This window comes from Pungitius pungitius, chromosome 4 (assembly GCF_949316345.1).
Source record: "Pungitius pungitius chromosome 4, fPunPun2.1, whole genome shotgun sequence".
In the NCBI taxonomy this organism is placed as follows: Eukaryota; Metazoa; Chordata; class Actinopteri; order Perciformes; family Gasterosteidae; genus Pungitius; species Pungitius pungitius.
Genome location: NC_084903.1, coordinates 5661678 through 5686856, shown reverse-complemented (window position 1 = coordinate 5686856; position 25179 = coordinate 5661678). Strand labels below are relative to the sequence as shown.

At 42.8% G+C, this 25179-nt stretch overlaps 1 protein-coding gene across 4 annotated transcripts; it reads left to right on the top strand.

Annotated features, from left to right (window-relative positions):
• Nucleotides 1-791: 791 nt before the first annotated feature.
• Nucleotides 792-18301, top strand: vstm2b (V-set and transmembrane domain containing 2B). Of its 4 annotated transcripts, none has more exons than XM_037451917.2 (6): nt 792-1317; nt 1781-1968; nt 2661-2690; nt 3029-3461; nt 12429-12512; nt 12709-18301. In XM_037451917.2, exons 1-6 carry the CDS (start codon nt 1242-1244, stop codon nt 12714-12716), a joined length of 819 nt encoding a protein of 272 aa, XP_037307814.2. In that variant the 5' UTR covers nt 792-1241; the 3' UTR covers nt 12717-18301. The 4 variants fall into 4 exon arrangements, with proteins under 4 accessions (XP_037307814.2, XP_037307805.1, XP_037307823.1 ...); XM_037451908.2 differs by lacking the exons at nt 12429-12512; nt 12709-18301 and adding exons at nt 6930-6998; nt 7505-8399; XM_037451926.2 differs by lacking the exons at nt 12429-12512; nt 12709-18301 and adding an exon at nt 7505-8399.
• Nucleotides 18302-25179: the final 6878 nt, after the last annotated feature.

Here is a 25179-nt window from a genome sequence, read left to right as displayed (position 1 = left end):
GCAAGACCTCGCCAGGTGTCCCTCTCCACCACACCGGAAACACCTCCCATCGTCCGATGTGGCGAACATGACATAGTCAAACCCCTCGATCCTCACCTTGATCACCAGGTTGAGAGCCTGGGTCTTGGTGAGGACCATGTGGAGCTGTCTCCTGTGAGACACCACATGTCTCAGCAGAGGAGACCTGCAACCTGAGGACACCTTCCTCATTTGGGACACCACCGTCCCGTGCTTCACCAACTCGCCGAGCAGCGCATCGTCCGGTACGAACGGCGGAACGTTCGACACCGTGACTCTGACCGCCGGCTCGGCGAGAGGCAGCACGGGAACGAGGGTGCCGCGCACCACCACGCCGCTCGCCACCACCTTGCGCGCCTTCTCTATGCTGTCCACGAAAATGACCACCGCGTGGTTCATCCGTGCAGCGGACTTCACGCTCCCGTGACCCACCAACCCCCCCACGGCCAAGCCACAGTCCTCCACGGAACACGCGAAGCACGGCGCGAGCTTCACGCCGTGCTTCCGCGTTAGCCCCGCGAGGTTCATCTGTGCGTGCTGCACGCCGATCGGCTACAAACACGCACAAATTAAGACAGACAGAAACCAAAATCACACACACACAATCACACCATAAAAACTCGTAAATAAACGAAATTCCAGCTCAAACGGTCACAATCAAACAATTCACCTCACGCTCCGCTCACTCCGCACTCCTTCCACTCAGAGAGAGAGAGAGAGAGAGAGAGAGAGAGAGAGAGAGAGAGAGAGAGAGAGAGAGAGAGAACCAGAGAGAGAACCAGAGAGAGAGAGAGAACCAGGTCGGTGACAGCTGGCAGGCGCGAGAGGCGACACAGGACAAACGTGTGGCTCTCTCCCATGCAGGCTCCACTACAGAACGTCGGTTACGTGACACGGACCGTATTGGAGCGTCAACCCCCGTATTCCTTTGCCGGGGGAACGGGGCAAGCATGATGAAGCTCGGGACTTTCGGTTTTTTATCCCAAGCGACGACGAGAGGGGAATAAAAGAACCGTCGCTTCCGCTGGGGGATTCATTCATTGACTTGATTTGCCATCACATGGGTTTAATAATGCGCGAGCTCACCCTCGCATCGTGCATGATGGCGCGCGCCTCTTCCGTGCCGATATGGAGTTCTTTGAGTAGCTTTTAACCGGACGCAGCTCTTCCAGGTCCACCGACCGCCTCATGTCCGAGGTGAGGGAGACCAGCCTTACTGTGACATGAAGAAATCGGGACTACACGGCCTCTTTTACTACTTACTAGTTCTCAATTCGCCCTTTATAATTCGTGCAAATGGTAAGTGGAACCAAACGGAATGAAATGTTTGGAAATACTGTGGCCTTTACAATCTTGTTGACAATAAATAACAGCTGTCTGAAGATTGAACAAATATTCTGTAAAACGTTTGAGTAGTTGGAGAATTGTTGTGGTTAATCTGTCAATCGAGGAAAAACAACAGAATGACCCAGCTGTTCCCACATCACAGCATCCCATAGGGATTTGATCAAATAGAGATTGAGGTACATTGTAGGTCATAGTTCTCTGATAAAACCCTTTCTGTCAATAAATCACAGTTGAGCAGAGCTTGAAAACCGCACCGCAGGACGGTGGATGTTATCAACAGGCCGAGCTTTGGGTAGTGATTAGGCTTCTGACAGGTGTTTTAATCCACTGCAGTTTGGTATTGCCATCCCACTCTTTGATCTGTGCATCTGGTGCCTTCTTCCTTTTCTCCACATTCGCTTCCATCAAACCAAAGCAACATTTACTGAAGTCCCTAGAGATGTGAGTGTGGGGGAGGGAGAGGATGTGGAGATGCCGTGTGCCTTCAAGGCTGTCAGCTCAGCGCCCATGTCTCTGGAGATCCAGTGGTGGTATCTGAAGGAGGATGTGCCTAAAGAATTGCCTCATGAGCTACAGATCAGTGCCCCGGCGAACAGAGCAAAGGTAACTGCCACACTAACGCTGTGCAATCAATAACCATTGGTTACTAATACATATCTCAGATCCAAATGTGTTTTATTGTTATTAGTAGTAGTTAGCATCTGGACCAGTACTATGTGCCCTCCTGAAGCGCCACATCTTTTAAGCATTTGTCGTACCTAGCAGCTGAAAACCTGATAATATGCATCAATGACACAGTGTATAAAACTGACCTTTGTCAGCTTTTAATCCTGTGTATCACTCAGGAGGATGGCGATGTCACTCCGAGTCTGCCCATCAACAACATTTCATTCCTCTCAGGTCTGCTGCATAAAACCGCCATGATAGGATATGGTGGCAGGATGTGGTGGGAATTACATTTCCTCCAGCATGACAAATCAGTCCTATTCAGTTGTTTGAGGGGTCAGGGGCAATCACATCTGTAGCATTTCCTCAACGGTTTAAACACATTAAAACATGCAGCAGGGTAAAAAAGTGCAGAGGGAAACAGGGAGCGTGACAGAGATGAAAGGTTATCAATGGCGTCTTTGAGAGATGTATCCAACAAGCTCTGCTCATGCGCTCATTGCTCTCACCACCAAATGAAAAAACAATATAGTAATGTATTTAGATATATATGTCTGTATGGATACATAGAGATGTGTGTCTATATATATATATATATATATATTTATATCTCTCTCTCTTTTTTTAAGGTCGTTCCAAGGGAAGCTACAAAAATAAGTGTAAGTGTCGTCTTTCCCGCCTGCAGATGGACACGCTTTGAATAGCAGATGGTTATTCTTCAAATTACAGCAGACTGCCTTTTCTGAAAGGTGATGTTGACAGAAGATCAGGCTATTTAGAGAAAACCCCTGCTAGACACGGCAGTGTGCATCTTGATTAAAATATGGAGTGATGCTGGTCTTTTCACGTTTTCAGACCTTTTGTGTCAAACACACTGTGGCAGTTTGTTCTTTGGTAACATGGGAACCCTTATTAGGGATAACTAGGGCTCCAGATTACACTTATGGGCCCGACACTCTCGGCCACATTTTAGTGCTTCCCTCTCTTTCGGTTCCAGACTGTGCGCGTTCAGGGAAATGCCATCTCCCACCGCCTCAGCCTGTCCAAGGTGAAGAAGGAAGAAGAAGGGTTGTACGAGTGCCGCGTGTCCGACCTGTGGGCCGATGAGACTCAAGACTTTGCGGTTCACGCCATGCTGCATGTAACGCTGGGTGACGCCATGGTGGCCGAGGAGGCTGTGTCGCACATCCAGAACCGCTGGCCCCCGAGGAATACCAACACAGGACTGGGAAGTGGCGGAGCAGGAAAGGGCACCTCCGCCCCTAGCCAGGTGAAGGCAGGGGGTCAGAGGTCAGGGCAGGAGAGGCACCGAGTTCCTCAGCAAGCGCAGCCCGACCTCTCGTCCACCACCACCACCATCTCGGTGGCCAAGTCATCGGCCTCAGCGCTCCTAGGGAACGCAGCCATCCTCCGGCAGCAGCTAGGAGCTGGTGAGTGAGTGTTGGAGCGGGGGGGGGGGGGGAGAATATTTCAGTCTGAGATGCACTTTGATTCATTTTTAAAAGTTCCATCTGCCATTATATTTAAGTGTTGGGGATTAATACCCCAATTTGACACACTTAAAAATGCTTTCTATTTGTCAAGAATTTGCCTAAATTCTACTTCATACTAGACACTGTGCAAAAAACATAATTCATGATATTTCTCTGTAATTACTCCTGGTTCAGTGTGCTGTCTTTTTTTGGCCTTATTTAGAGAGCTATGGTATGTAGAAGGGCATTTAAGTTACCTGCCGTATTAGGTGCTTTTGTTACATATTTTGTAATTTTGGCAAATATTTTCAAATTATTATAGTGTGAGTTGGCAGATGGACAAATATGGAGGAAAGGGAGTGGGCAAATCTACCTCCTCTTAGCTCTTCTCCCTGCCCAAGTTATGTTCAATGAAGTATACTTGTGAGCAATTAAAAATCTAGAGGAGGCATGTCAGCAGCGCTGCCGTCCTGTGTACTGTATGACCGGTGCTTTGTGGACACCTATCTGCCATTGGTTGGCATAATGTTGCTAAATGAGAGGGACTTGGCAGAAGTTCCTGTGCTGATATCCTTTCTGCTCTTCTGTGAGTGTGTGTCTGCTGAAGTCTGCCATGTCCTTTTAGAATGGATCATCCCAATGTTGTCACAGCTTTGATGAGTCATTCAAAAGGCCGCACAAGAAAGGGGAGATGACTCTCATCATGTCTGCTGCTGCTACATGTATGTGGAACCTTTTTTTGAGAAATGTTAGTCTAGAAGGCTTGTTTGTATTACCCTAAACCAATCACAATTGTCTAAGTTGTGCCTTCCGATTACAGGCTTCAGGCAAAATTTAAAAATGTGAATCCATCTACAGTACCAGTCAAAAGTTTGGACACGCCTTCTCATTTATTTCAATTAAAAGTGAATCCAAAAATTAACTGCTACTGTATGTCTTAAGCCCCTATCCACATTTTGTGTTTGGCAGGGTAGTTTTTTATTTAGTTGTTGAGTTCCACAGGCTGATAAAAACGAGCCAACCGTGGCTAGATCTACATGATGTCAAAGCTTTGAAGAATGGGGCGCCTTGTGGAAATCGCTATGTGAATTGGATTATGGTCCTGGGATCCCTATGGGGGACTTCTTGATAGCTTGCTTTTGTCCTCCAGACCAAATGGTCTCAAGGCCTAACACCACCACAGTTTTTTTTGCGACGTTTTTTCTGCTTCTCACACTGGAGCAAAAGAATACGTTCTAGCTTTGAGACCTTAAACCAATTCTTGTAGACCTCTATACTGTGGAACAGTAGAGACTGATGAACCACAATGTGAGGGGATGAGGCACAACTGATTCCACACTGAGAGTTTGGAATCTGGAACAGTGAAGAAAATACAGCAACATGGATGTCTATTTCTTCTGCTAAAATCAACATGACTCATTTGGTTTGTAGAAAGGTCCTCCTGTAGCGGCCCTTGGCAGAGTAGAGCAGGATCAGCCACTTACTGAAAGTGCTTTAAGCAGCAGACAGCATTAGAAGCTCCCTTGTGTTTCCGGAGGAACTAGAGTCGAGTGTGCTGTTAAGGGTGACTCCGAGGTGACTGTACTTGTCCACCACCTCCACTGCTCTCCCAAAATTTTGATGGGATCAAGAGCGGTTCTTATTTTCCTGGAGTCCATTTGATGTATATGCATGACTAAGCAGAACTGATCCCTAAACCCTTGCTGTAGATGGAGAAAGTTCTGGAATTATTTGGGAGGAAGCACCAGGGTCAAGTGACTGGTAATCCAGGGTTGATTGTTTGACAAAAAACTGCACTCTCTGGGTGTCGTGCTCAGAGAAGTTAAGATAGTCTGTGATGAAATATTACATAAGACTCACAGGAATCCTTGTACCTCATTAGTACTTTTTGACTGGAAGAGCTGATGACGAATGAAACTGCTGGATGGATGACAACCCGCTTCATTTCAGACCCACAACACCCCAGCCAGTCATATGCTTTAATAAATCCAGACCTGCTTTAACTGAAGACTGATGTCTTCCTTCTCGTGTCTCTGTATCTTTCATTTAGAAACAAGAAGTTAATGTTACTATGTGTGTATTCTGGATGATCTATACTCATGCAGCGCATTAAACTTCACATTCAAAAGCTTAACCTCCATTATTGGACTGTCGAACTCTTATCACATGCCTCGTGTCGTACCATTCCAAAGCAGTTACAGTGCTGATGTCAACGTTTTTTGTGCTTCCATTTCCCTCTGGGGCTGGGCAGTCAAGAAAATAGTAAGTGATCATTTATCCTTTGATGAGTGAGTGATGCATTTCTGTTAGAAACACTCCAAAACCTCATACTGTCCAAACAAGAAAAATAAATCAAATGAAGCCAACATAGGGCATTACACAAAAACATTTGTTAATGTAAGTTAATTAGTAGAATTATTCTTTTATGTCTACAATCCTTGAAAAGGATTGCTGGCAAAGATTAGTTGTACCAAACAGTGTGAGAATCTTATGGCCTTTCTTAGTAATAGGAGGGTTTGGTACGATATGGTGACACCAAAACATTGAGAGCATTGTTGTTGTTGAAGCTCTGCTGAGGTTTAATGACTTCAGCAAGGTGATCATTGTTGACAGCTGTCGCAACATTAAATGTGAACAACTGTCTCATCCATGCCGGATATGACTCTCTGGTGGGAAGGTATACTTCTGTTGTTATACTGTTGTTATACTGTTGTTATAACAACACGAGTTGGTTGAATTTATTTTTACTAAGCAACAAAATATTTGTAATCAAACATCGCAAACAAATGGCCCAACACTGAGATCGAGGCTATAACTGTTTGTGTGTTTTGACCCCTGTCAATCCCCAGATTGAACCAAGGTTAAGAACCAGTGATCTACACCAAACGGTACGCCAAAACCACCAGACACAGGAACAGCTTGTTTCCACAGGCCGTCACTCTGATGAACAATTAACCAGGCACTACCAGGCACTACTACTTGTGTGTGTGTGTTTGCGTGTGTGTTGTTATGCAGGACTTGAGGCTGAATGTACGTTGTTTCCATTTAAAAAACATGGGTACAATTTGGCCACATGTATTTCTGGGCCCAAAGTCTATACTACGTAATGTATTTTTTAAATCTTGTCATTTCACTGTATATAATTGTATTTTTTTTGCACATGCCTTTTATACCGTTTGATGGTGCATTATTCTACAGTCAGGAGCAAATATAAAAATCCTTCCAATCCAAATGGCGTAATCACGTTCTCTGTCTTGCAACATATGATGTGTGAAATGAGTGTGAGCACCACTGCTAAGTTGTGGCAACAACAGCGGTCACACTTAAACCAAAGAAAGTCCAAACAACAGACACCACAGAAACAGGTTCCTTTAGTGCATCTGCAGTTTCTCTTTCTTTATCCTCCCTCTCTCTAATCTTTTCTAGCTACGGAGCCTCTCCTAGCTGTGAACAGACTTCAATGCAGCAAGCTGTTACCCAGCATGCCGTTAAGAGGTGTCCATTTGTAAATTATAAGTATTACCAATGGATGTGTGCTGTGGTGTTTCACCCTCTTACATGTTGGGTTTTTCATTTTTCTCTTACAAAGTTCTAACCATGAGTGTGGAAAGTAATATTTCCTCTCAATGCATGCAAAATTGTGTCTGCAACAGCACAATTTGGGGTGAGGTATGGCAGTCAAATCCAATCTAACAATACACGGCAGTATTGTGAACCAGTGTTGTGAAAAAGTAATACACCGCACGGTGCTCACTTTACATGCTGTAAAGACATATGGGGCACGTTTTCACTTTAAAATGTCTCTTTCCACTCACTGGTTTTAAAAAGAGATAACCTTGAAACGGTTCAAATAAGTTGCCTAATGTTATGTTGTAAGATCACAGACCCTCACAGACCCGTTAGTACGGCTGAGTGGTCTAACAATTTTTGACTAGATAAGTTCAAGCATGATTGGCAAGACCCTTTTGTATTTCTTGATCTTCTACATTTCTGTCTTCCAGGTTGCAGTATGATGAGCACCATGGACCCCCTCCTTTGCATCTGTTTACTGTTCCTGCATAAACTCCTTCCTCTCCTACTGGCCCACTGAAGAGACTTCAACCAAAATGATGTTGACATGCAACGTTCTTACTACACCAAAAAAAAGCAAAACAAGCAGCAGTCAGTGCCCACCAGGAAGTAAAAGTCACATTAAACCGATGTGTGCTGTTTAAAGGGAGTGCAAGCGAAAAGGTCAGAGAATGACACAAGAGACAAAAATCAAATGAGATTAATGCTTCTTGGACTTTAAACAGAGATGGAAGCTAAGAGACTGTTGACCGAACAAAAAGTGGGATTGACAGGACCATCACTACTGATCCACACGGACAATCCAGTGTGGCTACTTGAAGCGCAGCTTTTAGGCTACTCAGCACCTGTTTCATGCATGGCCCTCCTCAAATATTCCACACTCACATTTATTTCACAGCATTTCCACTGTGAATTCCATTCACTTGACAGACACACAAACCACTTCAATGTGAGTCCTGCTGATTTTTATTTGTTTTATGGAAGACACGTGAGTCCTTGTTTTTCTTTGGAAGGTCAGGATTTGATCAACATTTTTTTCTGCAGCCATCATACAGAAGTAGCATTCATCCAGTGTGTTAGTCTGACGTATGCCATAGCCAGCCCTCTCCTAAACACAAACAACCTCTGTTCTCATAGCTGTGTTCTATAATGTAAACAAGTTGATATATTTTGTCTCACCATTATTGTTGTTAATCATCTCCAATGATGTTCATTTTTATTAAATATGTGGAGATCAAAGTGAGACATGTCCTTACTATGAGAGAAGAATGGATTTACAGCAGTAGAAATGAAAGTACAGTATATTAAACCTGAGTATCATTCTTCCTTTGGCTCTTTTGTTCATCTATGTTTAAATTGAAACAAAAGAAAAAACAATGTCTGATTCACATACACACTCATCATTCACCCATTCACACACTGATGACAGGAGCTACCAGAAAAGTGCCAGCTGTCTACCAGTACTAACATTCAAGCACCAATGACTCCCAAATATATTTTGAAGAATGTCGGTAATCAGACAGTTGATGGACCCCATTGACTTCCATAGTTTTTTTTCCTACTATTGAAGTCAATGGGGTCCATCAACTGTCTGATTACCGACATTCTTTAAAATATCTTTCTTTTTGCTTAACAGAATAAAAAAATTATAGGTTTGGAACAACGTGATGGTGATTAAATGATGACACAATTTTCATTTTTGAGTGAACTATCCCTTTAAAACAAAGAAACCAATACTTGCAATTGTAAACTGGTCCATGGCACTTACAGTAGTTCTCAGCTTTGTATGGGTTTTTGGGAACAGAACAGTAGATATGCATATCTACAGGGACCGCAAGGATAATGTACTGGTTGGTGGTTGTGTCCGACCGATTGTGGTGGGCCGGCCTGAGCTAAAATGCCAGAGCCCATTTTTTGTCCCAGTCCAGCCCTGCTTCGGTGTGAAAACATGTGGATGGATGGGTGAATGTTGACTTGTAGCTTAGTTAAAAGTGCTTTGAGTTGTTGGAGGACAAGAAAGAAACCAGATGAATGCAAGTCTTAAAAATTCCAAATAACACTAACTCCAAAAAGCGTGACCCATTCATATTTCTGTAGCATTCTATTACAATATCATCCAACCATTCATACCTGCTAAATTTCACCATGTCTAAACCATGAACTGTTCAGAAGTGGACCTCGTCGCTGCAATCTCAGCCAGTAGTTTGGGGATAGTAGTTTGCATGTTGGTCCGCGCCACCCTCTAACCACTAAACAACAAGACCATATTTCAACTGAATTCCTTACAATGTCAGCCACCCTCCCGAGGAAACCAATTTTGACCGCTTGTACCTGTGACCTAGTTCTTTCAGTCATGATCTGATCTTTCAGTCATGAAATAACTAGGCTCCACTCATCGCGTTTCTGCATAGACTTTGTATGTAATCCCGAGGCACATAACATTTGGTTCTTTTTGGGTGTGAACACGTTATTCCCCTCACTGTATTTATTTGAAGCTGTAAAAAGATATCTTTTCCAAACCTAACTGAGTGTTTCTTTTTCCTCAAACCAACACTTGTTTTGTAACTTTGTTAAGCCATGCGATGATAAAGAAATAGTGAATTGGAGTCGCTCCGCACTACAGCAATAGATTGTATCTCATCATTGTTTCACAAACTGCCAACAGGACTGTATGGTTTTATGTCTGGTTGGGCAGGCTGTGTTCTGTAGTGGCATCGACATGAGATGATGAAACAGGTTGTGTAAGTGTAAAAAAAGGCTTTATATTCATTTTGATTTGACTGCAGTGACCAACCAGACTTGACTCAGGAGGTGTACGAGTCCTGAATGGACTGACACCAACGATTTCCTCTGAACTCCTGATTGTCTGTTGTAGTCTGTTAATATTCTGTTTTATATTATTTCTGTGTATAGCTGGCAAATCCTCCTCCTGATAAGCAGTTGTATCTATCATGCAAAAAGCTGCCGAAAGTAAAACCTTATTAGAAACCAAAGTAAAGATGCATCTCACAATAGAATAGAGGAACCCAGTGGCATGCAATGATCCAAAAGGAATCATAGGAGTATTGTTTGTGTCTAAAGGAATATTAGGAATAAGGAGGGATGAACATTGTAGATGGAGAGATAGAATGAGAGAGAGCCAGTGAGACATTTTAAGCACAAAGGCTGATTCCAAAATGAACATCTGGCAGTGAAGTCTTTGGCGAGCTGAAGCTGACATGTCGGACAGGCCTTTCAGGCTATGCACAAATCTGATTGGATTCCAGGTTAAACAAGGTCAGATGGGATCAGATGGGGGGTGGCAGTGTACAGCTGCGGAATACAAACGCACAAACACACATTAATACTAACTAACAGATGTGCACCCAGCATGCGTAGACATGTCTCTGCACATTCAGTCCACCACAACTTCTTCATCTGCATACCTCATTAGGACGCCTGCATTCATCCAAAGTCCAAGAGTAGTTGCATGCTGTTTGAAAAGATTCTCTGTGTGTGTGTGTGTGTGTGCGCGTGTGTTTGTGTAACATTTGTTCCGCTCTTTGGCTCTTTTTTTTAGGGCAGTGCAATCCTCCTCTTACTCATGACATTGACCAAGCCTAGATTATACTTGGCCTGGCTTAGAACAGACATACAGGCAGCAGCATGATCTCAAGAAAAACTGGAAACTTCATTGGAAAAAAAGAAAAACACTGAAATGGAGAAAGACACAAACTGCAAAGGTAGATGTTAAACAAAGACCATCCAACCTGAAATCAATGGGCTGAAGGCGTCATCAGAAACCTCACATAGGTATGATGAGATAGCATTCATTATTGGGTTGTCCCTTATGTTCACCAGCTAGTCTCTGTTAGAAAAGGCAGAGCCTTCTAAGAGCTGATGACGTTTCATCTGCTATCCAGGGTGGTTAAAAGTAAATAAACTAGACAGGATTCTAGCCCACTAGTACTGACTTTCATGCACTCCGAAATTATATGTAGACTTCATAATTCATAGAAATCTTGGCAAACAATAATCATGATTGTGCATTAAAGTGCTGTAAAACCAAGCCATTTTTCAGACAGACCCGTGATAAAAACGGTTATATTGCTGGAACCATAAGGTATTTTTGAATTGAGGTGTGTAAATATCAGTATATATCTTGCAGTTCGACACAAAATGAAGATGGCACTCTGCACAAATTAAAAGGTTTCGGGTTTGCCATCAGGATGATTACCTCTTTGGATTTATGCATTTGTAGCTCTAAATCTCTACTATCATAGCACAATATATTAATATTCTTTCTACAAAGGTTGATTTTTACTTGACACCGGTGTGAAATCATTGAACAGGACATTTATTAAATACTTGCAAGCATTGAGGAGAAATGAAACACATACAAGTCATGATTCAAGCCTGCTCAAAGCTTTCCTTCTACAGATACTGTACATTATCACTCAATAACGTACACCCTGTGACTCACTCCCAACATATCAAATTGCTGGATTTGATCTACCCATATTATTATTCGGATTAATGTAACCGCTATGTATGGTTAATTGTAAATTAAATGTGATGCAATCTGCCTTTACGCCTGTGCCTGTGCGTATGTCCATGCTATTTTTATTGCTTAGGTAACTGGAATTTATTGAGAGGGAAAGGGGGGCATGAACCTGGTTGGAATGTAAATAGGTATGTGTGGCCTAAAAGGTTTGGGAACCGCTGCTCTAGCTCAATAACATACGGACACAGAAATACGGACACAAATAAATGAAGAAATACATAAATGTAGAAATAAATAAATGAAGAAATGTAGAAATAGATCTATTTAATTATGTTCTTTATAGGTATCATTTATACATGTCTGTATTTATTCTTTTATTTAAGCATTTATTTATACATTTAGAAAAGCCTTTGTTTAAGCATTTATTTATTTATTTATTTATACTTAAGTCATTTTTTGTCCTCCATACATTTTTGAATAGAAGATTAACAATGAGCCTTTATTGTGTTGGGATTCAAAGGAAAGATGGACGCACACATCATTGACTCCCTTCACAGTTTAGCTTTGCTAAATGTATTTTTAGATCAGATTTATTCATTTTATTTAATAATTTATCTTTCAATGTAAGCCAAAACTGTTTTCAGCGATATTGTAAAAAATGTAGTTTCTCAAAATGATGCAGATCATTTAATTTAAAATGCTTTGATAGATAACAGATTCAGTAGAGTGCCACAAGCGGCACAGCACACCGGCCTGGAAAATGCTGAGCATCAGATATTAAATTATGATAGAGATGACTAATGACGAATATAATTCATCCTGTAAAGATCCACCACAGAGATGAAGGACTGTGCTCTTTATTACGGTTGTAGGTTGTTGTGAAACGATGAGGGCTACCAGGAGATTAAGGCCTCTATGGACATCTGCCGAGCCACTGCACCAGCTGGAGAGGAAAAGTAGGTTGTTAAATTCTCCTTGATTACCATTGACTCATTGGGGGCATTATATGCGCACATGTCATTTGTATAATGCTCTACAGACAGATTACCAAATGTACTTTGTTGCTGGGAATGTTTTTTTTTTTCAAAATATTTTTTGCCACATCCTGGAACTTATATTAAAAGGCACTTTGTTTGTGTCCTTCCTTTTCAGCAACCTGAGTAACCAACTGGGTAATGGCCCGGAGTCAAGGTGAGTAATAGTGTTGGTGACTTTGTGGCATTGTTACAGGGACTCCTGCATCAGTGTTTGGTTTGATCGAATCTACAACGTCGGTTTCTTCTCATCTTGAGCAGGGTTCCAGCCACTCCGTCACGCCCCTCACTATGAGACTCTCGAGCTAGTAATTTAGACACCCATCGCAAGGCAAGAGGGGAATGGCGACACTGTCTCCTTTGAAGCCCTGCACTCTTCCACCACAGACAAAGATCCCAGAGTCCTGTTCCTTGTAGACCACAAGCCGGTCTGTTGTAGTGCTTGGGAAATTGGCACCTTCTTGTGCAGCAAGGAAAAGGTGACGCAGCACATCTTTCCTTGCCTGGACAGAGATGACTCTGGTTAAAAGGACTGCCTCCCAATTTGGTCTGTTCAGGGTTCGGTGTGTTCCAAGGAACCTTTTTGCTGCCCTCCAGATCCAAGCAATGGTCTTTACATGCCTGGTTATGGTTCTGAACCGTTTGATGTCCACAAGGCTTTGGATTGCTGACCCCGTGGGTGGTCTCTATTGTTCTGCTTGGACATTGTCCTTTCTCCATCCCAACTTCACTTCTTGGGCCCTCATCAGAGCAGCAACAAAGGCTTTGTTTTGCAGCTTGTTGATGCTATCTCTGGCAGAAGTAGCAATTTATTTTGCAGATTTGATTGGCCACAGGAACTCTGGACCATTCTGCCACCCTGAGTCTTCGTCATGATTTTTGGGGCCGCCTCCTCTTGTGCTAAGGTCTGCAATGTTCTGCGGACCAGGGATCCACCACCAGTCTTGGACTTGTAAGTTGCTTTGGATTTCTCCAATCCGATTTGCGAAGAAACTCTGATAGCCATAGCTCTCTCTTTGGATTGCGCCAAGGACGGTCTGGCTGTCAACAAAATGGAACCACTTCTCAACTTTGATTTGGCTGTGCCTCTCAAAGTACCTCTTCAGGCAGGAAGCGAACACTGCTCCACGTACCTCAGCTTTCACAGCATCACCTTTCTGATCCAAAGGGGTCAGTTTGGCTTTGGACTCCACCAACCTGATGATGGGGCTTTGGTCCGAGCTCCACCTCAGGTACATCACCACTCCATAGGCATGCTCGCTCCCATCTGAGAATGTAATTGCCCACGACTCGCCGGTGTAGCATGACGGAGATAGAGCCCTGGTGAATTTGACTTTGCCAAGCTGGATATATTGTTCAAAAAGCTCAATTGCATCTTCCCTGAGCCCTTCTGAGAGCACTGTGTCCCATGTGTCTTTAACTGGGCAACTTTTGCTTTTGGCTTCTTGGAAAGCTCGGCGCACCAGGATGGCTCCTTTCTGCTTCGCAGGCATCAAATCATACACAATAATTATTTACACAACTGAAAAAAGTCAGCCCTCAAACTCAGTTAATTTGCCAACGAAAATAAATTAGTTTTTAGACGAGATTTAAAAACAGCAAGAGCCTCAGCCAGTCTGATGTGTAAAGGCAGGTTTTGCGTTTGGTCTTAGGGACAACCAGCAGTGCCTGGTCAGCTGACCGGAGTGATCGACACGGAGTGTATGGCACGAGCAGATCGGACAGGTATTGAGGGGCCCGGCCATGTCGACCTTTAAAAACAAATAAAATAATTTTCAAAACAGTGCGAAAGTGCACAGGAAGCCAATGGAGGGATCAGAGAATGGGTGAGATATGGTCAAATTTTCAAGTTCCAGTTAAAAGACGAGCAGCTGCATTCTGGACTAGTTGTAATTGTGCCATAAGTGATTTACTAAAACCAGAAAACAGTGCATTGCAATAATCTAAGCGAGTGGTAATGAAAGCATGGATTCAAATTTCAAAATCATGACAAGATAAAAACGGTTTTACTTTGGCCAGTTCCCTCAGCTGGAAGAAGCTGGTCTTCGCCAATGCACTAATCTGGGCATCAAGTTTTAAACAACCGTCCAACTTGACTCCTAGGTTAGTAACCACAGGGCTAATGCCTCTGGTCAAACAACCTAGGTCAACAGGAACTGCAGTAGTTGAGTCACTAGGACCAAATAACTAAGTCATTTAAATACAAAAAATTCGTAGTCATCCATGCTTTCATGTAATCTAAACACTCTAAAAGGGTCTTTGACTGGCTTAGCGGCACATACATTTGGCAGTCGTCAGCATAAATATGGAACAAAACATAATGACTTCTAAGGATCGACCCAAGGGGAAGCAAGTACATTGAAAAAAGTAGCGGCCCAAGGACAGACCCTTGAGGAACTCCGCACAACAGAGGAGCCGAAGAGGACAAAGCGTCATTAATCTGAACTGAAAAACTTCTGCCTTCCAAATAGGACCTAATCCAGGCTAAGGCCAACCCCTTAATGCCCACATAATTTTCCAGAGACAATAAAATGTGATGGTCGACTGTATCAAATGCAGCCGTAAGATCAGTATCACCACTGTCTGAAGCCAAAAGAATATCGTTAAAAACCCTCAGCAGAGCTGTCTCAGTGCTTTGGGCTGACTTAAACCCAGACAGGAAAATTTCAGTTATATATAATTTTGGAAAGCAATGGGAGCTTAGAGATATTTAGATTATATTAAATATTAGATATTTAGCCGATAATTAGAGAGTTCAAGTCGGTCTTCTTTAACAAAGGTTGGACAACTGCGTGTTTAAAACTTATAAACAATATCTAGTATGCAAGGAGCCACTGCAGGAAAAACCTCTTCAAAAAGACAAGGGGGAATCACATCATTTGGGAAGCCAGTAATCTTCATTTGACCAATAGTCTTTTCTAAAAGAGGCAAGTTAACAGGCTCAAACTGGTTCAAAACAGCAGAACAGGTTACAAAAATGCCAGGGTCATACAAAGGTGCACCAGTAAGGGACCTAATGCTCTCCACCTTGTAGATAAAAAAATTAAGAAACTCCTCGCACAATTTGATGGGTTCAACAGGTTTGATGGTATTAAAAAGAACCCTAGGATTATGACCATTAGAAGAAATAATGTTAGAAAAATGCTTAGTCTTTTCAGCTTTTACGATTTGGGAGGACCAAGGTTCCCTGTTTGACTCTTGCTCTGTCACCTGGCCCATCATGAGACTCCTGCCTCCCACTTTGCCCAGAGAACAACCACGGCTTGAGCTGAAATCCTCCAGCCTTGAGGATGTCCTCCACATTTGCGGTGATGGCTCTCAGGCGGCCATGGTCATTTTGTGATGTCAGAACATCATCGACATAGCTGTCCTGCTGGAGTACCCGGCGCTCCTCCTCAAGGTGCATGAACTGAGGGAGGTTGGAGGTCTCTCGCATTGCAAGTTGTGCAATGCATCCTGCTGACTTGTCTCCAATGTTCACCCTGGTGATACCATATTCTCCCAGTTCCTCATCCTTCAAGTCTCGCCACAGAAATCTGTGGAGGTGCACTTCACGGTCCTCAAGCCAGACTTATACATCTTTTTGATATCACCCAAAGCAGCGTACACCCCACCTCGGAACTTCAGGAGGACTGCACGGATCGGGTAGAGGACGCCTGGACCCTTCATCAGCATGTCATTTAGGCTCACACCTCTGAATATCTGGCTGCTGTTCCAGACAAGCCTCACTGGTGTCGTGATTGAGTGTGGATTCGGAGCGATGAGGTGACTGACGTACCATACCGGCCCGGCACCAGGTGATAATCACTCCTTCGGAGAGCTTGATTGCAGCCCCTCTAGTGACCATGTCATGGACCTGGGCGACATAGGCAGCATTCCATTTAGGCTCTTTGGCAAGATGTTTTTCTGTTCTGAGGAATGTGACCTCAACAGCTCCCCTGTTGTTCGGGAGTGAAGCTGTGTCTTCCTTCCAAGGGTACTTGGCGTGCCCGTGTGGATCCTTGCTGTGGCAGTCACCTGTGGCGTATGTGAGCCGTCCCTCACTACCTCGAGCTCCCGTTCTTCAACAAGGGTCATCTCTTTGCCACCTGGCTGGCAGTTTCCAGATCGACAGCCCCCACACCTTAGATCGCAGGCAGCGCCAATACTGTCCCATCTCCACCATTCCAGGAAGTGTCGGCCGGTTGTGTAGGTGATTGATTCCTGGATGTTGTGGCAGATATGACTGTATGGTGGCTGCTGCTTTGGGATCCTGGCAGGGATTTTCTCATACTTAAGTCCCACACACAGTGACTTCAGACTTGAGACTCGCCCTCGAAAGACTTCAGACTCGACTCGGACACGAGCACAGAGACTTGTGAGCATCTCTGGCAGGTGGTTAAGCATAGGCCTCTTTTTTAGTTGTGAGGTCTACTGCAGCAGTGCTCCTGCACTCTGACACTGCGACTTCCAGTGATGTGAGCACTTCATTTGCACCAAAGTTGGACCACAGCACGTTTTGAACAAGATGTTTGATTTCCTTCAACTTAGTTGTACTCACGCTGGCAGTCTTTGTCAGGTCAGCTTTTTGCTGTTCTGTTAACACGGCTTCTTCTCCAGTGTCCAGCTCAGCCTCTTTGTCAGCGATGAGTTTGGCCTCCAAGTCATCATTGACTTCCCAGATTTTTTCAGCTGCTTTACTGAGTGTATTGAAACCATTTTCAAGGTCTTGCCCAGACAGATCCTCGTTGGTCCTGGACGAGAAAATGCCCTCTTCGCCACCGTTCTCTCCATCTTCAGTTCTTCGGCAGACTTCAGGGCTGGCTCTGCCATCCTTCCCCTTTTAATTGCTTAGCTTTCTTTTCCAGGTTACTCTGCTGAAAACTCCCGGTCTCTTGGTTGCCAGTAGGTGATTTGGTAGGCGATTTTCCTCTCCTCCCAGTCTCCTGGCCTTCGGACCTCAAGGTGTACAGCTCCTGGGCTCGGATTTTCTTATTCCAGTTCCTGGATCCTGCGTTTTTTTTACATCTGCTCATGAAAATGTCTTTGTCCTCACAGAAGGGGAAGATCTCAGGAAAGCGATTGTGCTTTAAAAAAGGACTTACAAAATAATCTGGTTACCGTTTGGCGTTCACAGTCCAACAGTGGGACCTTGGGAAAACTATACATACACTCTCAAACCCAGATAAATCTGTCAGGGATTATTACCAATACAATACAGTGTCATTCAAAAGTAATTACAGACACCATACCAGCCGTTTGAAAGCACTGTCTGAAGTGTGCTTATACCATTCAGACACAATAACACTACTATGGAAGTGGCTGAGCTGACAAATGAGCACATTTGAATTTGCTTTTATTTTCACCTAGACCTTCCTTGATCCACCATTTCAATCTTCTCTCCAAAGGGGATTAAGGAAAAATGAATTTACCACAAAGTTGGAATTATTTGAAGCATTCTAAATGTAAATGTAAAGAGTCGGACTAGGAAGCTTAAATTTGATTTGGAAGGAGGGATGACAAAATAGCAGCATTACTTGCATCAAAGGCATTGAGTGAATTTGTGTTTCCTCATGCAGGAATATTGCGGTAGACACACATTATAGGGACAAATATGTGTCCCTTGCAGTAAATCCAACCTTTGTGGACCTTGTGTTAAGATCCAAAGATGCTGACTCAACTGTGTGCTCTCTTTAAGTGTTTGCAATAGGAAGGATAAGTTAATTTGTATGTTGTCACATGTCTCGAGCAAGTCACAAGTAATTATTTTTATTATTATTTTCTATTCTTTGTATGTCAAGTCAAAGCTTGTGGCATGTTGAGTGCTCAATTTGTATTACACAGTTGTCACAGACATATTGAGGAAAGTTCCATTTTCAGTTGTATCCTCTATTTCCTCTTAACTAATTAGTTCCTAGTACACATACTGATCATCCTGGTGAGGTTGTGTGACAGTGTGTGCTTTTGTGGGATAATGACATTAAATCCTGGATAACTGCCTGGCTGGTCAGCACATTTGGCACAACTCGCTAGAGTCCAAAAAGTTGCACTTGTATGCAAAGGTGACTTATAAACACAATAACTTTTTTAATGCATGCTATATATGAGGTCTACACCTGCCTGTGCAGGGCGCAAACATCTCAACAACTGCTCATCCGTGTTCGAGGGGGAAGCCTATCATAATGCAGTCATATTTATACATACAGCAGTTGTCCTGGTAAATTATATAAACATGCACAGTCCACATGGTGGGGCCAACCAATGTTGTATCTAACCAGATTATTAAAATTTTCTTAACGCTAGAAAAAATTGACACTTTTCTGTGATTCAAATTTTCAGTGTTTGTCTTTTTGTCTATCATTTTGTGGCTGATGGTGTGGTCCAGTCCTTTGTTTTTAATATTAATTTTCTTTACATCTAGATTGTGAGTTTCTAATTTCAGGATTATAGTAACAAGTTCAAGTTTTAATATGCGCTACATGTATATCTATCTATACAGTAGATATATATGGGGTAACTTTGACCACTAGATGGTAGCACAGGCCACTACCTGCCACACACTCGCTTTAAATGTAAACACCAGAAGCTAACTGACTCAAAATGACTGATTAAACCAAACCAATAAATTGAGAACAGAGCGAGAACCCCATAGTAGTAACATCTGATGTTGATGCCATTCCACCAAACTGTTATAACTTCTCCTATAATGAATCCACCTAATCCTGGTTCATCCACAGAATGTGTTTTGGGAACAGCTCAGAATTAAAAAATTAATTGACACGATGTAGGCAACTGTGGCTTCGGTCTCCAGCTAGTCCATGCCCATATGTCCTTTGAGCAACTTGCAAATGTCCCGACCTGGGCACGGGTAATTTATTTGTTACCAACAACACAAAGAAACAAAGCTCCCGGGACTGGGGCGGTCAGGTCTTAAATACAACTGGAAGACTGGTCAGGTGCTCCTAGTTGTGCTGGCGAGCTCCTCCTACCATGGACCTGCAAGACAGGACAACCGCAAACACACACACAGCAGGCCCTGCTCAAAGCCGAGGGTGCCACTGGAGGAAAACTCATGGTGTCCTTGATAGAAAAGATACAATGTACTACATTTAACTCAACACATTCAGGACATCAGGCTTCTTTCGTAAAAGTGTTTTTTATTTTTGGCACAAAAATAAAGTCAAAATAAAGTCTTCCATCGAGGGGGCATTGGTTCAGAGCAAATATGACATTACCACAATAGACCTGAATGTTTAAGTTCCTGTCCCGTCTGAAATTATTCTATAATGCCCAAGAACAGTGTAGTCGAACCTATTCTTTCAATTTTTTGGGACCCTCACATTGGTAAGCCTCCACATTTGGGCTCACCTAACCGCATGGAATTTGATACGTACGGTATATATAACACGGTAAGACTCTTAAAAAGGTATATCATTAAGACGATAGGAATTCACATAACATTTCAAGGGGCTGTACTTGCTGTAACAAACTTCTTTTGTTAAAAGGATTAAACCTGATTGACTTAGAGGCTGGAGGTGGAGGCTTCAAATAAGTCCAGTTGGCTTTTTGCCTCTTTCTGCACAGGGAGATTCATTTATTGTTTATTTTGTATTGCTTAAATTGTGCAAATAAATGAATAAAACTACTTCAAATCAGAATAAAAACTACTGCAATCAAAGTTATTAAACAATCTTAAAAGATATATGCAATTGTATTTTCTTGTTACTTGCTCTTCTGAGTTTGTATCTCTATGTGGAAATGCACTCATTGTAAGTCGCTTTGGATAAAAGCGTCAGCTAAATGACATGTAATGTAATATATTGCCTCCGCACTGTGGCTAAAAAAAGCCTTGTTTGGCATGAAACAGAAATCTGTTTAAGCACACTATATTGTCTAATTGGCATCTATTATGTCTAATATGTCATAACGCTGCCACTATGAAGATGTCTACATGACAACTTAGGTATAGTGACACCTGGTGGAAACAGTTATGAACAAGCAAGAAATGGACAAATGCAACCTGACTTTACTTGGTCAGATTTCCAAATGTCCAAATGTCTCATGTTTTATTAAAATAAATTGTCTGTACTTGTATAGCTTGTGAGAATACAGCCCTGACAAAATCTAGAGGGCAATTTTGAGTCACAGTTAGGGTGCAACCTACTGGTAACAGATATTTACAATCCATAACATGGGTCCATAGCCCGACACAATCGTAAACGGATCGTCACTAATGCACTTACATACAAAATCAGGTATATGAAAGAGCCCAATATGATCCTAATACATACATTCACTGCAGAACAAATATGTGGAGCTGAAACAAGTGGTTTGAATAACCACTGGTATAATCCCTAAATGGTGTTCATAACGCCAGCCCACAAAACAAAAAACGTATAGAATATTCAACAAAATTAAGGAATGACTGAATACTAGAAAGTACAAATTAGTGAAATAGTGCATAAATATTGCCTAGTAATTCCCTTATAACTTTGCAGGACAGAACTTATTACAAGAGTGTAACCTATAAAGTCCTTTCATAATGCATCATAAATTCAACAAAACCTTTCTGCAAAGAGGTCCATGCTTGGCTGTTCCATAACTTTTCAACGTGACATGTTTATGTGGAGTCAGAGCTCTTTTCACTCATCATCAGGGGAAATACATTTTTTTTACAAGTGACATTCAGATATGGCACGTTATTCTGCATACATATTCTTGCCATGGTGGAAAAGATTAAGATTAAAGGGAGAGTAGCTTTAGGTAAAAAAAAAGTTTGTCTGATGTGAGACCTTTTCAAAAGCCTTTTCTAGTTCTCAGTACTTTAACTTGCTACTTTTAGTAGGTGAGATCTTTGTGATTAAAATTTATTAAAGTTTTACATTTGATGAAATGGTATAGCCATGTTGTGGGGGCCATTTCATGTGATTCAATTCAATTCAATTCATTTTATTTTTTATAGTCCAAAATCGCAAATTACAAATTTGCCTCAGAGGGCTTTGCAGTCTGTACACATGCAACATCCTCTGTCCCGAAACCCTCACATCGGCACAGGAAAAACTCCCCAAAATATGAAAAAACCCTTCAATGGGGAAAAAAGGGAAGAAACCTTAGGGAGAACATAAGAGAAGGGATCCCTTTCCCTGGATGGACAGACTGCAATGGATGTCATGTGTACAGAATAAACAATGTAAAAGATGTAAAATACATTCAATTCCTTATACAAGTAATTGCAATTAGCAGAACAAGTGTACGGCAGGACCACCAAAGGGACAACCACCGACAGATAGAACCACCATCCACAGAGGCTTCTGTGGGGAGGGAGAGCAGAAAAATGTTTATGATGACAGTAATATGAATCATGTGATTGCCTATTTAAGAACAAGCTTTGGTATGCTAACTCCACTGGACTTGTTCACATCTGTCCCAAACTTACCAATACTTAACAGGTCATCTGATCGAAGTCTAAAAGCCAAATACAAATGTTTTTCTATATGGATCAAGGAGCACATATACTTTTAAGAATTTTTCAAACGGTCAAATCAGTCAAACACACCTTCGGTGGAAAACAATTTCCCATTAATCGTTCACCAGGCAGAATTCAAGGCATTTGTCAAAACAATCTCTAAGAACACATCATTAGCTTTTGGTTTTGCAAAAATATCATGAATCATGTGTGAGTGAGAGAGAGGGAGAGGGAGGGAGAAGATGAGTAAGGTGGTTGAAAGACTTGAACTACAGCAGGTTGAGGTGAACATGAGAAGCGTCAGTAATCCAGCGGTTTCCTGTTAATCGCTCTTAAAGGAAGTGTTCTGAGGTTCCCACACACACAGGACAAGGAGGCCAGTCTTGGAATGCTGTTAAAGCTACCTGTCACCATCCATGCAGCCATGCATACCTCTTTAACAAGCATTACTTTTTTTATTCCTGTACATGCATACGCTGTCCCTCTTTTCATGTAAATATACACTGCTCAATAAAAATGAAGGAAACGTGTAAAAACACTGTTTTATATCTATACTGATATGGAGAGTTTAATGTCTTAGGAACAAAGCTATGCCACATCATTTGATGGAAATAAAAGTCTCCGCACACATAAAGCTTAATTTTATAGAAAGCCTGGTGAAAAATTGTGGCAGGCTAGTCCATTTTGCCAAAATTCAATTTCTCTCAATATTATGTGTGGCCCCCACGTGCTTGTATGTATACTTGACAACGTCGCGGAATGCTCCTAATGAGACAACAGATTGTGTCATTTTAAAGACGCTGCTGCCTAGAGTTACGCCATCGTCAAAAAGTTCTAACGCCGGGGTCCCTAGACTTTTTCAGCTCACGGGCCACTTTCCACTCAACTTTCAAGTCATGCCAATCTACCTCCCTTCCTCCTCTGGTAGTTCGCCCAAATAATAATAATTACAAGCAGTAGGCGTAACCAAGCGCAACAACAGCACCGGGAGAACAAAACAAATAGTTTGTTTTAAAAAAAGAGTTTAGAGTGGTTATTGAAACAACTTGCTCTTCCACATCTTTGTTCTGCAGTGAATTTATTTATTAGGATCATATCTCTTTCATATTCCTCATTTTCTGTGCCCTGATTTTGTCCTGATTTTGTATGTATGTTTGTTGTGTTGTAAGTGCAAGTGCAACACAAAAGAATGGACTCCACCTGTATAAAAAAAAAAATTAAACTACGAGCCTCTCGTCTTTCAGAAGTGACCTCGCATGCGTGGTGACCTGACCTTTTTTTTCTCAATGGAAGGGATCTACCTAGTGCTCCTGGTCTAACCCATGCGCTCACTCACAGAGTACAACCCCCAGTGGACTTATTAGGATTAGCAGCTACTTTTATAGAAATGCAATTTCTGCCTTCCTGTAATTCTCACATTAGCAAAGTCATCCGGCGGGCCACACTGGATCCCCACGGCTTTGAGTTTGACACCTGTGCTGTAGAGGTCTCTGCGTCCCTCCATGGATACGCCCCCCCAGACCGTCACTGACCCACCACCATACCGGTCTTGCTGAACGATGTTACAGGCAGCATTGTATTCTCCTTGACGTCTCCAGACCCTTTCACATCTATCATGCATGTTCAGGGTGAACATGCTTTCATCTGTGAAACCAAGCACAGCGTGTCAGTGGCAGACATGCCAATCCTGATGTTCTATAGCAAATGCCAATAGAGCTCCACTGTGCTGGGCAGTGAGCCCAGGGCACACTACAGGATGCCCTGAGGCCACCCTCATGAAGTTTGCTTCTGATTATTTGGGTAGAGACATTCACCTAGTGGCCTGCTGAAAGTCATTCTCTAGGGCTTGGTTACTGCTCAACCGGTTCCTTCTTGCACAAAGCAGCAGATATTGGTCCTGCTGATGGGCTGAGGACTTTATACAGCCCTGTCCAGCTCTCCTGCAGTAACTGCCTGTCTCCTGGAATTTCCTCCATGTTCCAGAGATTGTGGGGGAGACACGTCAAATCTTGGCCCGCGTGGAGGGGTTAGACAACCTGTGAAACTTCTGTAATACCGGAATGCAACAGAAAGTGATTTGTTTGAGATTAAGATTGTTTTGCTGGTAGTAACAGCCACCGCGGACCAACAGGCAAATGAGAATTGCATAGACACTCAAACAAGTTGTTTTTCTCTGGTGTGTTCCTGTCCGTCAGTGTGTCTGTGATGTGGATCTCACTCTCCTCCTCCTGGTCTGGTAACTTGTGATGATCCACACGTGCAAATTTTTGCAAAGCGGGTGTCATCAAGCTTTAGAAGGCACAGTATATTTACCTTGAGGCAAAAATCCTGTCACCTCGTCTCCTTTGCCTATGTCGCCGTCTGGCTCGAATTACTGCTGACATTTCACCAGGAGACATATGGAAGGAAGCCTGCATTCTGGTTTACACCTGCTTAAGAGGTGGGAGAGCTTTCACCACAAAAGGGAGGCACGCTTCCACAGGTGGTTTACCATGGAAAACATAATTAGGCCCACGCTCCGCCTCCCATCTCTTTATGGGAAACTCCCATTTTCCCCTTCACCCTTATGTGAATGCATTTCAATCAGGAGAGACTTTTGAACTTTTAACAATGATTTATTAAAACAATAATAGATATTAAAAGTGCAAAGTTGTTTGGGTCTTGGACTCCATCTAGCCGTAGGATAGACCAGGGGCCAAAATGCCGAGCCGTGATGCGTCATATTGAAGATGGCGCCGCAGATGGCTGCCTCAGTGTTTCGGTGCTCTTTGTTTTTTGTAATTTTTGTCGTAAATTGTTTTTCTTGTTGCAATTCCAGGAGCTCTTTCACCAGAGATGAGCTCTTGAACATCCGTGGAACTCCAGCGGAGTTATTTCCAACTTTTCTTCTCTCCTCTGCTGAATTACTGGACATTCTAGTCATAGGTGTGCTCACATTTACTCACGTGGTGAGACGCAGCAGGAGGAAAACGGGCCGGCTCGTTAGTGCGACTCCGCAAGCGTGGTTCTCGCACACCGCTGCCAGGCATCTTTCTCTCCAACGTGCGCTCACTGTGCAACAAACTGGACAAACTTCAGCTGCTGATGAGAAGAGACAGAGACTTTTCTTGATCCTCCGTTTTGTGCTTCAAGGAGACCTGGCTC

Coding starts and splice junctions, on each gene's coding strand:
- vstm2b (XM_037451908.2), top strand. CDS start 1,242: ATGAAGAAATCGGGACTACACGGCCTCTTTTACTACTTACTAGTTCTC. Junction 1,969..2,660: donor CCCCGGCGAACAGAGCAAAG/GTAACTGCCACA, acceptor TCTTTTTTTAAG/GTCGTTCCAAGGGAAGCTAC. Junction 6,999..7,504: donor ACCCAGCATGCCGTTAAGAG/GTGTCCATTTGT, acceptor TCTGTCTTCCAG/GTTGCAGTATGATGAGCACC.